Here is a 14,299-nt window from a genome sequence, read left to right as displayed (position 1 = left end):
CTCTCGCAGACATGTCGTTGACCTTGCTGGTCCCAATGGCTCTGTCGGAGGGAGACATCTGTGGGCCTCTGCTCCGACCTTTAACCCTAAGTCCTGACGACTGGAAGAACCTCACCTACTGGCTCAGAGAAGTGTGGAGGACCAACGTCAAATGTAATGCCATACAATAATATATCTTTTTTCTGTTGTTGATTTTATGAAGGGAAATGTATTGCTGTACCAATCATACAGCTGTCAGCTCTGTTCTGACTCCTGCCTCAGCCATGGGGATATCCTTTACCTACCCTGCGCTCACTTGTGTCCTGCGTCTTAAATGTATTACCATGCCACATAATTTGACAGTGTCAGGTAAAATGGAATAGGACCCTCTGGTGCATATCTGGATCTGAGGGCTTCAAGTGTTCAGTAGTGTGGGCTGTTGCTGAGTTAACCCTCACATGGCATATAGTTATGCAGTGTAAAAAGTTGTAGTTTTGAGGTGTGGTGTTGAATGAGTCTTCTAATTATAATGAAATGTAATTTCCATTAACCATAAAACCTCATTATTATTTTACATGAGGGGATGATATCAAATGTACTATACCAGCACGAATAAATCCCTAGCTATTTTCCTCATATCATCGCTCTCAAGGGCTCGTCCTCACAGAAAGTCAGGTGTTCTCAATGTGTTACTAGAAAATGCTGTATAACCAGTAATGATCAGTGTGGATTAGAGAGCAGCCCTGAGAGTCCAGATGGATGGACCCTCACGGGATTTATAGCTGCGGCTGTAGATGCTTGTGTAATGAGGGTGGTGGGGATGTCTGTATGCATGTAGACCATAGTCCACACACCTTGCCCTTTAATTGTAGTGTCTAATACTGTTGCCACCTGCGCAGATAACGGTCAACTCATCACAGCCGACCACTTCCACTGGTACACGCACGAGGGCAGGGCACTGGGCCACAAGTTCGACCTGGTGTGCAACTCCTACGCCAACGGCAAGATCCTGCTGGGCTCCTACATGCACAAGCCGGCCCAGGTGGACCAGCACACGACCACAGTGAGTTCATCCTCGGGTCAGAGATCTTCCCTCAAACATAACCTTACCTAACCCCAACACCAACCCCTGGGAATTGGATTAGGAATGTGATTTCAAGTGCCGTGTCTGTCACCACACTCTGTTGGTTATAAAATCCCAGGGGTGATAAAAGGGTTGTTAGGAGGGGGAAAATTCTTTATCTCCTGTTATCTTAACGCATATTCTGCTTCACTGTATATCCCAGCAGGTAATGTTTAACTGGTGGCCGCGTGACGACCTTGACAATGGCAACAATAGCAAACCGCTTGAATCAATGGAGATCTTTATGATCGTCACGTGCAGACTTGTTTTGAGTGAATACGTTTTGTGTTTTGTTTTTTTTTCTTCTTGCAGGTTTTAATGTATATACAAGTTCTGTGCGCGTCCAAATCAACGATCTCAAGTCTGATTACATTCCCGGGCAAGCATTCGTAGTCCCTCGAGGTATGTAACATTTAATGCCTTTTTATTCTGATGAAGGCAGATTTGGTTTTCCAGTAGAATCATGTGAGCGACCGAGGCAGCCAGCCCACCAGTTGGGAGGTGAGCTTGGGGTTGTAGGTGGAAAAGGAGGTGCAGGAGAGGTTTTAAGTGGTGCAACTCTATTTATTAAATAACCAAAAAAAACTTGCAAAAAGAAAGCAATAGGCTATTATTTAACAAAAAACACTTTTAAACAAACAAACCAAAAATAAGTTCAGTATTCCAGTCATCAATAATCCAGATTTACACAGAGCATAACGCTAAATCTCTGCCTCACAACAGGAGAGCTGCTCTATCTTTGCTCTCCAGGGGAACTGAGGTACTGCTCTTAAATAACCCTACTAATTGTCCTAAATTAGCCCAAATGGGGATATTGGCTCAAACCACCCAAATAGGTAACTACTTTACCAGACATTCACTATTAACAAATTAACTAAGTATTACAAATATATACATAATGACAATGGTGCATAGTACTACAAAAATACATGTTAATTACCATAACCAATATTCCCCACATATACTGCTCACAATTGTTAAAACACATTTTTTGAAACCTTCCACCCTTTTCTCCATTCTCAAACTACTTTCACAGAATGTCTGACAGTTCTTGCAAAATAAAACACTCGCTTCAAAAGTTTTTACTTGTGCTCAGAACCAAACAGTGTTAGAGTACCGATCCAGTGTATGATTGAAGTGTTCCCTTAATTTTTTTGAGCAGTATACATAATAATAACAAGAAGAGAAACAGACAAGGCAAACACCCCTGTATCACAATGCCCCACTCCCTCCCCTTGTTGGATGTTGGTAAAAGCACTGTCCCAACGCGAAGCACGCTTCCGCAGTAGCCAGGAAGCCGGAGCACAAGGAAGTGTTGTGAGTATACCAGTTTGCAGGCGTTATACAGCAAATGCAAATGGTGAATGGGAATGACCGTGGGTACCACACTATGTGTTTAAGTTACCGGGGACAAAGAAAGACATTATTATTAACACAGCTTTGGGCAAAACTAAAGAAAAATCGTTGCAGACCAAACATTTGGTCTGACGCGTGAATGAACGCCGAGCTGGCGGCAAAACTCCCGACACCAACGATTAAACAAACTGTACACCAAACATACTTTACACAACATGAAACAATACTTCAAACAAACACACAACACCGTTTATAAGCCAGGGAGATGTGGCGGGTGAAGGTGCGTATGGGTGCATGTAGGCTACTGTATGCGTGTGTGCAACCGAGTGGAGTCTCTCCCTTTCCCGCACTTGAAGTGCTTCACCGAAAAGTTTTATTAGTTTAAAGTCTAAAGATATAGTGAGAAGGGGCAAAGTTCAACTTCTCACAAACCAACAAGTTAGATACAACAAGCAACAAATAGCTGATTGGGAAGGAAATTTCCTGTTTCAGGAAAACATTGTCTGTTTCAGTTTTACTTGCTTGCTCGCTGTACCTCGAAGGTGACTCCAAGAGTAGCTGATGATCTCTAAAAGGTTATGTAATAGGTGCTCAATATGGATTCTGCTAGAGATCAGTGGTTACTGTTGAAGTTCCCTGGATAGGTCAGTAACCTTGCTTGGTCCAGTAGTCCTCATGTGAACCGAGAAGAGTCTAAGACCAAACCAGTACTGAATAGCAGGTTTCCGCTCTCTCTCATTACACAGCCTCTCTTGAATCTGTGAAGTAAAACTGGTCTGACGTGAGCTGTCTTTCTTGTGTCTCTATTCCCATCTCCCCTCTTCCTCTCAGGGCAGTCGTACAGCATCCGTAACCTGACTCCAGTGCCCGCCATTCTCTGGTATCATCGGATGTTTGCAAATATAACGGAGGACTCTTAAACCAGAGCCATCACTTGTACAGGATACAGACTGTTGTAAAGTTGGTCTTTAATATTTTACCCTCAAAACCTTCTTATTTAAAGCTTGTCAAAGTTGTCAAGTATCACAGCTTTTGTGTCGAAGGTTGTAGATTCTTAATAATAGAATGAGCTTTAAGCTTTTTTGTCTGTTTTAGCCATGAAAATTATATCTCTGAGAGAGGTCTTGTGCTCAATAAAAAAGAATGTGTTTTTATATTTGTAAATTAAAAAACAAAAACTAAAACTATGCCTTGATTTCATCATCCTACCACTAGGGGTCATCAGACAGTCATATAACCATGAGTGTGTGTGTTAAAGATTGGCATCATCCCTTCTGCTCCTGTAGGTGTATAGTAACACTTTGTGTTTTCAGGTTTCTCTCTCTGCTGTAGGAGTTAATATGTTTTTGAGTGAAATAGACCTGCGGTAACCTCTTTGTCCATGTAGCAACTGATATTTGAAAACTCTCCCACAAAACTGTATGTGGTGCCTTGAAACTACTCCTTCCTTTATCTGTCTGCCACTCAGCACTACAATTAGACCGCAGGGGGAAAAAACCCTGTTCCGAGTACTTCCTTGACTGATGCACCGCGTTAACACACCAATTTCACATTTTCACAAGTCATTTCAACTCCCTACAGCCCGGTTTGCATTTGGAGAAAATGTTTTTATCGTTTCACCTTGAAGTGATGGAACAAAATATGTAATATAGTGGGCGGCATTGTTTGGTTCTCCCATTCCTTCTCATCCCACTCAGCAGCCGTTCACCTTTGTGTTGTCTGATGACTTATGACTAGGGATGGGCACCGAAACACGGTTCTAATATGGCACCGGTGCCGACGTAAACGGTAGTAACTGCATCAAATAACAACATGGATTTCGGTGCTTAAATAGCGTTTTATTTATTTATTTATTTATTTATTTATTTTATTTTATACAAGGCATCACTGCATGCCATGCGCCATCTCTAACGACTTGCTCTGATAGCAACACATCCAGATACAGTTAGCTAACATAAACACTGGATGTATAAACCAGAGGGGTGCACCACATAGGCGAGTGGACAGTGTTTGACAGCTTGCGTGAGCCCAAGTAGCTAGCTTACTTTAAAGCGATATCGCGAGCTCCTGTCAAAATCTAGCAGTGGGCCTAACTACACACAAGCAGTTATCCTTGCTAATGCGCTAACTGGCATTTATTGGAAATGTTATCAGCAAAGTTGTAAGGTGAACTTTCACGGTGTGTTCTAAACAACATAATAACATGATAATCTTTCATGTGCATGAGGCCCATATAGCATCACAATGAATATGAAGATCATGTTAAAAGTTAGCTGGCAAAAACATAATAATGTAGGTTTAGGTTACATACCTGATGTCACTGAGCTGTCAAAGAGCTTACGAAACCATCTCCATATACGTTATTGTTCATTAAAATCAGCTGACTGGTGTTAGCGCATAGCCATAGTTGCTGTTAAAATGCCTACTAGGCTAGCGCTGGGAATCTAAACACTTCAACACCGACATGTAGCCTAACATGTTCAAAACTATTGCGTGTTATAGATTAAGACATGACATTTCTTGAAGCATTTGGGGACACACTAAATTAACTGGAAAGTAGAGTCTCTGTTAGATTAATTTGCTTGCAAATGCCGCTGTCCATGACCTGGCACTTGAATGGCAAGCGGTTTTAACATACCTTATGGCAAACCGCCTACACTGGGTAAACTTGAAAGCAGAGCCATGTATCTGACATTTATCATCCAGTTGCTGACTAAATTCAAGTTCTCATGCCAGTAACTCAAAATTGTTTTTTTTAGCTGCTGTAAACATTGCAAGCTGTTTTAACATTTAAATGTATTATTCGTAGGAGCAATGAGATAGTGATAGTAAATTGAATAGTTCAATTTCATGTTCAAATTTGTCTTGTCAATAAAAAAAAAGCAATTCATGCTTTAGACCATTTTAATTTAAAACATTTTAAAAACAAAGTACCGGTTTAAAACACCGTTTTAAAAGTATCGAATTAGCACCGGTATCGGATAAAACCCAAACGATACCCAACCCTACTTATGACCTGCCCTATTTATGACTTATCCTTGCTCCTTGGGTAAACAATAGATCTTACTGGCCAGATGACTAGCCAAGGTGGTAGAATTTACATTTATTTATTTAGACACTTTTATCCAAAGCAATTTACAAAATGAGGATTAACATTCAAGGTATATTTCAAAGGAGAGATTAGGTCTCTTCCAATGCAATTTCACTACATGTTTTACTCTGTATCTGTGTAGCATCATGAACCACGCCGAAATTGTAACTAGCGCATTCTCTGCTAAGTTTGTTACTATCACTGTCAATCGAGGCGACCAAATCACTCAGAGAATTTATGGCAAGATGGCTAATCAAATGTTAGGACACGTCTTTTTTTTTTTTTTTTTTTTTTTTTTTTTAAATCTGCACGGTACAGCTTGTCTATTAACTTCTACTAGTGCATGAGGATAGCATTAGGCAAACGCGAACGCTACCATATATGGGTCAAAGACGAGACACAACATTTTGGTGTCCCCACTTAATAAATATTAAAATATATATATTTATATGAGTGGACATACCTTCAATCTACACACATTGTACATGTTTACTGAAACTTAACATACTTTTTTCAGAAAATGCATAATTATTTAAAAAATAGCCCCTGAAACCCCCAAAATGTCATTCAAGCATAACTGTCCTCCTACCTCTTCAAGGATTAAAACATAAAAAAAAAAACAAATTAATCTACAGTAAAACTTAATATTTTCTGCTTTGGCATATTTGTACAAAAGTCATGTGTAATATATTAATTTTTATTCCATCAGATGTGTTCTTTAATATTAATAATATTTAAGACACTTTCAGTCCCCATTTCCGCAATCTTCATTTGTCATTCAGTACAACTTTGATAAAGACCCTTATTTTGAAATCAAATCAAGTTGCTGCAGTCATGTGACCAATTATGACATCACAAGAAGACCCCTGTGGACCCTTCATCACACATGCAAGGTCAGTATATTTCAAAATTATTTGATAAAAATCTCCTTTTACTGTCATGGCACATCAAAGTACAAAACGGAGTGTCATACAGTACAACACAGAGAACGTAATATTGCAGTCATTTCTGTAAACAAACAAGGATATTAACATTTAAATATGAATAACTGTAGAAATGTCATTAAGCTAAGGTCAGTGTTAGCTTTGGCTAATCACTGGGCTAACTGTAAAATGTGCTGAAGTAAAATGTCTGTCATTCAGTACCACAACAGTCATTCAGTGCAACAGAATTTGCCCTAAATTGACAATGACTAACTTTTTTACATTTTAAAATAATAATACCACATTATTCCATTTTAGACTTTCTTAATAAGAGCAATTTGAACAATAAATATTAATATTTTTATGTTTTTCTTTATAGATGCCCTTATCTGTTAAAGAGAGATCAGCTAGGTACAGACAGAAATTGAAGGAAAATCCTGTTCTCAGGGAGGAAAAACTAGCAAAGAGAAAAGAAAGGTGATTGTAATGTCCTGAAATAAGATGAATAAAGTGTGTTAAGTACATTTTAATGTAGGACAGCTAAAGGAAGAGTCTCTAAACAGGAGTAAATGAAGAGAACAGGTGTAAGACAAACATGATGCTTTTTTGCAAATGTCATATGTATTTTAACGGTTTTATGTGTATAATGTGTTTGAAAGGATTGATGATTTATTTGATCATTTACATGTTCTATGCAAATTATTTTGTCTTGTATTGCATGATTCTAATTAGGCCTATGGCCTCCTAACATTTTAGCTATCATAGAAGAAAACAAGCTCTCAATGGCAGAAATCCAGATCACCCTTCAATTAAAGATGTTTCTGCAGCTGATGCTGAAAAAAGAAGAGAACATTGGAGAGAAACTCAGAAGAAGTTCAGAAAGAAACAAAAGCAAGCAAAAGCGGTGCTTGACCTCACCCCAGATTCATTTGAAGCACCACCTGAAAACATTGTTAATATACCGGAGCCTGAACCAATACCACTACAAGAGGTGGAACAAAGGCCTCTGTCCCCTACACATGTGGTGAATGCTCCTCTGGCTTCTTCCACTCCAGAAAGACTACCAATGCGCTTTAAAAAACTCAAAAAGGAGAAGAGAGATCTGAATAAACAACTTGCTGCTCTTCAAAAACAACTGTCACAAACAAAACAAAGGTGCAACACATTAAATAAGCTTTTGAAAAGGTCAAAAAAGACTAGAAAAGCAAAAGAAAAAGTAGCTAGGAGTGAGATGGTGTTGAAGGCTAAACAAAGGAAAGAGAGTGTGATCTCATTCCTCTGTAGAGATGAGAACAGTCGCCTTCTGCCTGGAAAAAAAGACACAATAACCAAAAACAAGGTAAGAACACAGAGGCGTGTCCTTACTAAAACAATGAAAGAGCTCCATGCGCTTTACATCTCGGAGGTGGACACAAAACTCTGTGTCTTACAGACAATTTTACCGCTCATGGCCATTTCGTCACTGAGCCTAAGACTAGTGATCGAAACACTTGTGCCTGTATCGACCACGAAAATGTGGCACTTCTTCTGAATAAATTCTATCAAAATGGCCTTTTGAAAACAAAAAGCACATCCGAGATGCTATCTGCAATTGTGTGTGACACACACAAAAAACAATGCATGTACCGTCTTTGCTCCAAATGCTGTTATAATGAAATCGAAATGACCCTACCTGAAGATCGAAGAGAAATTCAGTGGCAGCAGTGGGAAAGAGAAAAGACTGTAGAAGACGACCGCACATTCACACACTTACTAAAGAAAACACACACTGGAACATGGACTGAACTCCTGCTACTTCTGAACAGAAAACTTGATGCTCTCAGCAAAACACCAGTACATCTGGTTACACCAAGTAGCGCAGTGCAGGACTTTAAAGGAGACACTTTTGAAAATGAGGCTGTAGTCCATATGGATTTTTTCTGAAAATTATGGCTGCAAACTCAGCACTGAAGTGCAATCGTTCCATTTTGGAGGAAGCAGACAACAAGCCACCATCCACACAAGTGTGGTTTATACCAAAGAGGAGACCCAGTCCTACGCCACAATTTCAAAGAGTCTGCGGCATGATGAGCGGGCAGTCTGGGCCCATCTGCAACCTGTTTTGGAAGATTTGAAGAAGAGAAATCCATTGGTGTCTGTGGTACACTTCATGAGTGACGGGCCTTTAACCCAATACAGAAATAAGAATTTCTATTTGATCAGCACAGTTCCCTTTCTCCTTGGGTTTCAGGAAGTTACCTGGAATTTTTCTGAAAAAATCATGGAAAAGGTGCACCCGATGGTGTGGGTGGTGCGGTCAAAAGGTGTGCTGACAACGTTGTAAGAATGGGTGGAGACATACAGTGCCCAGAAGATCTATACAAAGTGTTGCGAGACAAGGAGTCTACAATCAAATTCTTCTGGATTGCTGACAGTGATGTGGCCAAGTATGATGAAGCGGTCCCTGAGAAGTTGCCTCCTGTTAAAGGCACACTGAAAGTTCATCAGATCACCACAAAGGTACCTGGGAAATTTTGGCACCGAGAAGTATCATGTTTCTGCTCCCGCACCAACACCACCTGTGTGTGTGATTCACCAACAGAGATTAATTTTAACAGAGAAGTAGAGGTCAGCCCACAAGCTGAAGCAGTCTCTGCCCCTGCCCTGGCAACTGCTGAAAATTTAAATGGCAAATTTGTTATTGTGCAGTAGCACGAGGACCTGCCATTAAGTTGGGCAGGTACTGCTGTCTGTAGGAGATGAGGTACAAATTAGCTGCATGCTACAAAAGGGAAACAGAAATAACTTTGTGTGGCCAAGTCCACCAGATGAAATTTACTACTTCAAGACAGGCGTCAAATTTGTTATCATGAGAACCTGAGCCATCTTCAAATAGAGCCTCAAGGTTAGCAGAAAAGGACTGGGAAACATTTGTTCAGTTCATGAACTGAAATGTTATAAACCTTAGACACCCATTAGAAATGCTATCTCTACACAGTACTGAATTTCTGTTCTGATGAATTAAGAGTTAAAGCCCAAGGCTGTTTTGATATTAAAAAGCTGTTTTTAACTAGTTAAACACTAACATATTTTTAAATGTTTGAAATACTGAAAGTTATTGCACATTTTATACTAACATGTTGAAACATACTTGAAATGATTGAATGACATTGTGACATTACACTACATTTTTTAAACATACTTGAAATGATTGAAATGACATTATACTACATTTTTTCAAATATTTGAAATGCTGAAAGTTATTTTACATGACATATTAACATCTTGAAACATACTTGAAATGATTCCACATTAGACCACATTTTTTCACATGTTATGAGACTTCAATTACTTCATACTTCAATTGATTCTTTTTTAAGAAATCTGTTTCCTTAAATGTGTTCTGGTGCCTTAAGAGTTGTTACAAGTTCAGTAACAATGTTTTCATATTGAAATGCTGTTTTAACAGCAACAAGTCTCTTGTTTTACTTCAGAATAAAGATGATGCTTTTTCTGAACAAGTATACCTCTGTTTGCCTTACTTTTTTTCATTATGTAGTAATACCATAACTCATACTTGCCATTGGTGTGGCATATTTACATTCTACTACTGCTACTTTAAAGGAGCTACTGTATGTGTAAGACGTTAAAGTTAAAACATCCAAATATTACCAAGAAGCATAACGGGACACTTTGGAGGATGTCATTCAGTACAACAGAAAATCGTCATACAGTACAACAGAAACTTTTGCTTAAAATAACTATTACAATTCATATTATATATTTTTTCATGTGACTGTAAGAGAAACCATGCCTGTTTTATATAAAATGGAGTTTGATTGATTTTTTAAATAGAATAGAAGGCATTAGCAAAAACTTATTTTATACAAACTAACAAAATCACAAGACACATTAGAATGCAAACAAGGTGCAGACAATTTAAAACAGAGTAACAGCATTTTCTTGTGTTTTAAAAATCTATTGTAAGAGATATACTGAACTCATAATTTTTAAATGGCTAAGATTGTTCCTTCTGTATGTATTTTTTTTTTCATAAATTAGTTACAATTTCAGGAAAAAATATGAATGACATTTTTCGCCATTGTTGTTTATTTGTCTTTAACAATGCTAAAAACACAAAATAATCAAAATGCTCAGGAAAAAATATATATTTACCTAGGTAACACATTTGTGCACATTAATGAATAAAAAAATACACAATTTAATATACTTTTTTTTTTTTTTTGTGCTTGGAACACCCTATTTGTCTTTTAACCCTGAATATATATATATATATAGTTGGGAACAACATGTGATCCAAATTATATCATGTTTCTATAGAGCAACATGTTATTTCACTGTAATGTTAAGTTTTTTTTTAGTTTTTGTTAACACTGCCTCAGACCATGTTGAGCAGAAACAAATATTCTAGGTATTCAAGCCCTTTGATATTTTACCTAAAACTGTATAAATTTGCCAATCGAAATAAAGGCTAAGTTGATTCTTTATTGACTGAGAAAGCCACCCACAGGCCGTCAGAAATAATTTAAATTAACATTTAATGTGATAAACTTAATCAGCTGTTTTAGTTAAACATGGTCTCCATGACAGGTTTCAAACACTGGATTGAAACATGGAGGTTACACCAGAATACCGAAAAAAAACTGCAGAGGGTGGTAGGAAAAAAAAATCCATCAAGGCCATCCAGGGCAAGTGATGCTAAGCGTATGCGCCAAGCAGCAATCAAAGAGTTCTCACCTCAACCACAGACTTGCCAGGCCTCAAATGTACATACTGTAATTACACATATGCCATAACTGTATGGTTGCAACTGTATAAGCCATTGCATTTTTTCTGCTTTTTTTTGCACTTCTAGTTAGATGCAAAGGCATTGGCCTGTGTATATTCTGGTTACAACCCAAAGTAAGGGTAACCCCATTTTAACTAACTTTGCCTTTACTTTGAGGGCATTGGCCTGTGAACTTTAAAGCGGATAACTTTTCTAAGTAAGCATTACTTGTAGACATCAAGTAAACATAACTTGTTTTGCTTTGGAAGGCCTCCCGTGCCTTGTAACTGGGGCAGTTGGGTCTTCCAGAGGTTCTTAAAGATGGAGTAGGAAACACCCTTGCTCTGGTAGCACTTGGTAGATCATTCCACTAGCGGGGAACTACAAATGACTGGATAGTCTGGACTGAATGATCTGGATTGCCCTATGTGTAGGGGTGATGGTGCCAGACAACATTCTATGGAGGAACGCAGCGACCAAGGGGTAAAATATGCTTTTATGACCGCATTTAAGTAAGTGGGACTAGACCAAGCAATTCTTTTGTAGGCCAGCATTAGTGACTTAATTTCATGCAGGCTGATAAGGTTGTCCAGGGGAGCTAAATAAACCCCAGGGGAATGTACCGTGTTGGACCATCTGTAGCTATTTCTCTGCACAAGCCGGGAGCCCCGTAAGGAGGGTGTTACAGTAGTCGAGAGATCTACCATGATCTGTACTAAGAACTGCAGTGATGGGAGAAGCCATGAGGGCAGGCAGTCGGGCCTAGCGAGGTGATGTACATGGCAAAAAGAAGGGCACCGAGCCTTTGGACACCCCTGTAGCCTGGCGATAAGAGGTGGGATTCAAACAAGGAGTGGACTTTGCCTTTGTATGTGTATGGATAGCCGGATGTGGTGGTTGACAATTGACAGCTTTTTGTGCGACAGTCCTGGATCACTTGATATGCCCTTCCATTATAGAGTGAAAATTCTTAAACTATTGACCTTGCCACTACTAAATAACTTGGCTCTCTTGCGAAATTAGCCAATTAAACAATTTTCTGTTTTATCCGCATGAATAATCACCACGCTCCTCTGTGTTAGTGCTGTAGGTAGGATACAACTCTTCCTCCGGGTTGGGTTGGTGCTTGCAGCTCCTCAGTGCACTTACCCCCTTTCCTGGGCTCCTGAGCTAATGTGCTCGCATGCCTGCCCAGAATCTTCTGAATGTCTCTCTAAGGTCACAATCATGTTTGTAAACTTTGACTCTTAAGACTTGGTATTGCACTGAGACTGGGCAGGCCCTGACCCAAGAGATAGAATAAACACATACATTATTTATCTGATGGTGTCTCTGCATTATATCACATCCAGTGCAAATGCCAAACACTGTTAGTGTATTAAACTTAATTAGATCTAAGTCTTTTTTGCATCATGTTAGTCACTCCAAGCCATATTGATACTGGTTAATCACACAACATACAACATTGGACATTTTGGCACAAATGAAGTGACAAGCTAGTTTGTAATTACCCTTAAATGTTTGTGGGGGTACACTAGTCCTATACAATATTTAACAGCAAATAAATACTAGATATGAATAGAATTCCAATGAAAAAGCCAAACAAAGAACAATATATTCATATGGATGGGCCATTTGATCAAATAAGTTGGAATTGCATGCACACATACACACACGCACACACACACAAACAAACAAACAAACACGAAAACAAAAAGGAAAGGTCTGTGTGGCTGATGTAGTGTTGCAGTGTGTGCTGTCTGTGCGTGTATGAGCAAAGTTCAATAGGTAGCCTATTGCATGTTCTGTGAGGCAGCCCTACTTTACATGAGGCAAGAGGGTTATGGGGGAGGAGGGGGGGTCACACGCATCCTGATGGCCTCAAGGCAGCTGGACCCCACACAGATGTATTCAGAAACTAGATGTACCGCATAGCGGTACAAAATATGACCGCCGCTCAGTCCTGTACATCCGTTCCGCGAAAATAAATCACACTTCAATTTGTCTCCATATTTTACTCCATCCCCCACTCTTGAAACTTTTGTGTATGCTTGTTTGGCATGCCTGAGTGTGTGTGTGACAGAAAGTAGCCTACTGGTGCTGAAAAGGTGAATAGATTGTAGAATAGCCAAAGAAGATGTAGCATTGTTATAAAACCTTTAAAATCTCACAGTTCATACATTGCAACTGGATTGATGAAAGGTCACTTACACCTGTAGGCTACATTGTATTTGGGAAAAGCAAAAGGTATCAGCATAATGTTATTTATTTATTTATTTTTTATGTATGTATAAACAAAAACATCTGTCAGTTCCATGCCGTTTTCAACAGCTATCAAAAACAAAGGTCATTTTTGGATGGATGGATTTATTGTGAATGTTTCTTCTTCTACATAAGATTTTAGTCATCTTTAGTTCATGTAATACTTTATTGTCAATGCACAAATTAAGTAACAGTAGTCTAAAACGTTATTGTTAATGCACAAATTAAGTAACAGTAGTCTGAAACGAAATGCTGTTTTACATCTAACCAGTGGTGCAAATTACTGACATGTCCAAATGGGCCTTGATGAAATGCGTCACTAGACTGTTCATACACATTTTAACGGGCCAAAGTTGAAGAGCTTTTGTCCGTGCAAATATAGGCTGATTCATGTTCCCTTGCATTGTGTAACTGAGGTCCATGGCTAGTCTGGCTTTCATCAGACCAAGCTCAATCTTTTAAGAAATCAAAAAATAAATAGCGGGCAGATCAGGCTGGGTTCACCCAACCTGGTCCATCGGCACCCGATATTGTTTAATTTTCCGATTGAGATATACACGCTCTGGCTATTCTAAATGCAAAAATGCATCAGGGAGTTATGACAAAACGGTAACTAACAAACTAGATCCTAATAGAAAGCTGTTAGCTTCCCTAAGCTACAGGTAGGATTATAAGGTAGGCCTATTTACAACATAAATTGTCAATAGGCTATGCTGGTGTAACTTGCGTTGTGTTTTACTGGTGATACACTTGGAAACGATGATGGTAGATGAAGCAGGTTTATTTGTCTGCATGGG

At 39.0% G+C, this 14,299-nt stretch overlaps 1 protein-coding gene across 1 annotated transcript; it reads left to right on the top strand.

Moving 5' to 3' along the window:
• The first annotated feature begins 6,474 nt into the window (after window positions 1–6,474).
• On the top strand, window positions 6,475–8,003 carry LOC125309923. Its single transcript, XM_048267038.1, has 3 exons — window positions 6,475–6,539; window positions 6,852–6,949; window positions 7,229–8,003. Exons 1-3 carry the CDS (start codon window positions 6,489–6,491, stop codon window positions 8,001–8,003), a joined length of 924 nt encoding a protein of 307 aa, XP_048122995.1. The 5' UTR covers window positions 6,475–6,488.
• Window positions 8,004–14,299: the final 6,296 nt, after the last annotated feature.

Source organism: Alosa alosa, chromosome 16, assembly GCF_017589495.1.
Source record: "Alosa alosa isolate M-15738 ecotype Scorff River chromosome 16, AALO_Geno_1.1, whole genome shotgun sequence".
In the NCBI taxonomy this organism is placed as follows: Eukaryota; Metazoa; Chordata; class Actinopteri; order Clupeiformes; family Clupeidae; genus Alosa; species Alosa alosa.
The sequence above is the reverse complement of the archived record's forward strand: the minus strand, read 5'-3'. Positions and strand labels throughout refer to the sequence as shown.